At 38.8% G+C, this 3,618-nt stretch overlaps 1 protein-coding gene across 1 annotated transcript in view; it reads right to left on the bottom strand.

The window, feature by feature from the left end:
- The window catches only part of LOC108677746 (glutamate decarboxylase), a 38,205-nt gene extending 34,587 nt beyond the window's left edge, over positions 1-3,618 (bottom strand). The window contains exon 1 of the mRNA XM_018166015.2: positions 3,225-3,618. Within this exon, the coding sequence (XP_018021504.1) occupies positions 3,225-3,378 (154 nt within the window). The 5' untranslated portion in view covers positions 3,379-3,618. The remainder of the gene's footprint in view (positions 1-3,224) is intronic.

The raw sequence follows: 3,618 nt of genomic DNA, 5'->3' as shown, positions 1-3,618 counted from the left end.
TTCCTACTCTTTATTCCAATATGCAGGTTATTCCTATCCTTTAGTTTATATGTAAACGGACTCTTCCCTCTCTCTCTTCCCCTCTCCCTCCCCCTCCTCTTTTTCCCTCTCTTCCGGCCCACTCCTCAGCCCCCCGGGGAGTGTCGTGGCCCCCCGTTCTATCGACGCATCCTGAACGACAAAATGGCCGCCGTTTGAGATCCTAGTAGACCCAGGATACTTCATGAATATCCTACGCCAGAGAATAAATGTCTCCTAACAATATCCTATACGCCAGAGACTCAATGTCTCCTAACAATATCCTACGCCAGAGACTCAATGTCTCCTAACATGTCCTACGCCAGAGACTTAATGTCTCCTAACAATATCCTACGCCAGAGACTTAATGTCTCCTAACAATATCCTACGCCAGAGACTAAATGTCTCCTAACAATATCCTACACCAGAGACTCAATGTCTCCTAACAATATCCTATACGCCAGAGACTCAATGTCTCCTAACAATATCCTACGCCAGAGACTCAATGTCTCCTAACAATATCCTACGCCAGAGACTCAATGTCTCCTAACAATATCCTATACGCCAGAGACTCAGTATCTCCTAACAATATCCTAAGCAAGACATTCATTAAAATGAAGCATTCATTTTGCATTTATGACACTTTTTAGTTTTTTCCGCTACTCATGCCAATCAAGCACTTGAATATCCTGGCACAATGTAATTTTGCTTTAAAAGGAATGCGTCAGCAAGTCATTCATTATGAATTATAATATGAGTTTGATAATATGATAATATTGCTGCAGAACGCGCTCGCGAATGGTACTGAAACTAAACATTCTTTTAATTTTATGATGCACATTAATGAACATTATATCTATATGCATGTGTCAGGAGGTAATATTAAGCGCCACCTAACTAATAATATATGTTCAACAGGAGAACAAGGATTCGTTGACTAAATAAGTGGGGATAAGTATAAGACACTTCTCTATATTAACTAATTTTGATATTTGATGGTAATATATGAGTGTTATTACATTTACAGACAAGTAGATGGATACGATTGTTAGGTACACTATTCGAAGAAACAGTGAAAAAACGGTATTGCAAGCGTTCCAGTAACCAACCGCCTAGTGATAATAAACCGTTTGGCCATTTTTTCAGATGTTACACGGGTTTCTAGTGTAAAACTTGAATAAAAACGGTAACACGATGTTTATTTTCACGTGCCTTCCGGTTACTGAAAGGCCGGTAATACCGTTTAATGTTGATTTTTCTAACAGTGTAGGAGTAGCTGTAATATGTGTTACATCGAGGCGGTCGAGCTAACTACTGGGGGACTTATTAATGTGCCCAGCCCTTTTATAGACTCCTACTTCCGCCCACTACTGCGCGAAATTAACGCGTGATGTTGTCTAGACGCCGACTCAGTACTAATATTTTTCAATCAATCTCTACATCAATCCATCAATCTACATAAATCTCTACCACGTCTAGTGAATATTACGTTTTAATTCCACATGATCTAATCTTATAATATAAATAATGAATAAAATGAGATGCCTACCTGACACTGGACACATAAATAAATATACTGATGGGCATTTAATTAATATGACGGTATTTATTTTACTATTTCCATACTTCTTCAGCCTGCGCTAATTCTACAGCGAAACACTTTTCACTGTGTACGATATTTTTACGAGTGTCTAAATCTAAGTCAAAAAATCAACTGCTAAAAATTTACTCTAAGGAAAATATTTGGTCATTTTAATTCTATCTAGAATTTTACCTAGCATTTTTACCCTGCGATTCTAACTAATATTTCTATTCATCACTTTTACTCAGCAATTTTGCATTGCGTTTTTATCCCAGCAATTTACCTCGCATTTATACTCAGCATTTTTACTCTGCGTTTTCTATTTAGCATTTCTACTCAGCATGACTACTCAGCATTTCTACTCAGCATTTCTACTCAGCTTTCTCTTCAGCATTTCTACTCAGCATGTCTACTCAGCATTTCTATTTAGCATTTCTAGTCAGCATTTCTACTCAACATTTATATTCAGCATGTCTACTCAGCATTTCTATTTAGCATTTCTATTTAGCATTTCTATTTAGCATTTCTATTTAGCATTTCTATTTAGCATTTCTATTTAGCATTTCTATTTAGCATTTCTATTTAGCATTTATATTTAGCATTTCTATTTAGCATTTCTATTTAGCATTCCTACTCAGCATTTCTACTCAGCAATTACAGTCAGCATTTCTACCTAGCATTTCTACCCATGTAATTCTACCCACAATATGACATTGCCGCTTTCAACTTTGTGACATGTTATTTTATTTTCAACTGTTATTGTTGCGTTAGCTGTTGTCTTATTACGTCAATTTTTTAATTTTAATAACGTCTGTTCACTGAAGTAACTTATGGTGTGCTTTTCATCGCAAGAAACTTATATCTTTATTATTTAAGAACCATTTACCGTATATTAGTTCTCTGATATTCAAGTTTAGTGATTTCAATAGAATAATTATAATAAAATTACTCTATTAAGAATTATGAAACTACAAGATTATACGGGCATTAATGCAGAATTTTTTGGGGCAGAAGATTCAACTAATGAACTAGTTTTCTTTGAGAGAAAACTCTGTTCCCTACAATCGCTGCATATACTCATGATTTTCTTATAGGTTATTATAATTATAGCTGTATCGGTTGTTATTGTGTAGGCTGCTGCAGCTTAAATTGACTTGTCTAAATCTTTTTTGAACATACATTAGAATCGTATTGTATAGAATTCGTAATTTTGCAATCGCATTCTTTTATTTCTCTTTCTTTTTTAATCACTTTTGTCTGTATTTTCTGAAGTCTAGAGGCTCTAGATCCTATATAGAACCTAGAGTCTAGAATATGAATCTTGATTTCACTGAGCCTATTACAGCCTATCAATTGTACGGGAGTTGGAGGCTAAATCGTACATGCATGGAATTCTATTTATACCCAACATCCCAACCTGTACCCCGTTTCCCACATGTCCCTGCACTTCCCCGCCTTTCACCCCTCTTCCCCATCAGTCCCCTTATTCCCCACCTCCCTCATTCCCCACCAGTCCCCTCATTCCCCATCAGTCCCCTCATTCCCCACCAGTCCCCTCATTCCCCATCAGTCCCCCCATTCCCCACCAGTCCCCTCATTCCCCACTAGTCCCCTCATTCCCCACCTGTGTAGATGAGCTTCTCGATGTCCCGGGGAAGAGCCTCTACGTCGTCCTTGAAGCGACGTGCCGTCGCTGGGGAAGAGCATGGGGAGCAGCGTGGGGAGATCCTGGGGCTGCGGGCGGGGGCGGGGATGCTCATGGGGCTGCGACGGTCCATGCTGGGGAAGCGGTTGAGGTTGTTGGGGTCCAGCGTCCCGGGCCGCGAGGCTCGGTCCCCGATGTCCAAAAAGTTATCCGTGGTGGGGAGTGATGGGGAATATTTGAATCAAAAGTGATATTCGTTGAGGGGATGAGCAGAATTTTTGATTACAAATTTATTTTTGTAGTGGGGAAAACACGATTTTTTTATACCAAAACGACTTCCGTTGTGAGAGTAGCAAGAAAATTTTTAGGTAAC

The sequence above is a fragment of the Hyalella azteca genome, unplaced genomic scaffold (genome assembly GCF_000764305.2).
Source record: "Hyalella azteca isolate HAZT.00-mixed unplaced genomic scaffold, Hazt_2.0.2 contig16248, whole genome shotgun sequence".
Lineage (NCBI taxonomy): Eukaryota > Metazoa > Arthropoda > Malacostraca > Amphipoda > Hyalellidae > Hyalella > Hyalella azteca.
This window is presented reverse-complemented; position numbering and strand designations above follow the sequence as displayed.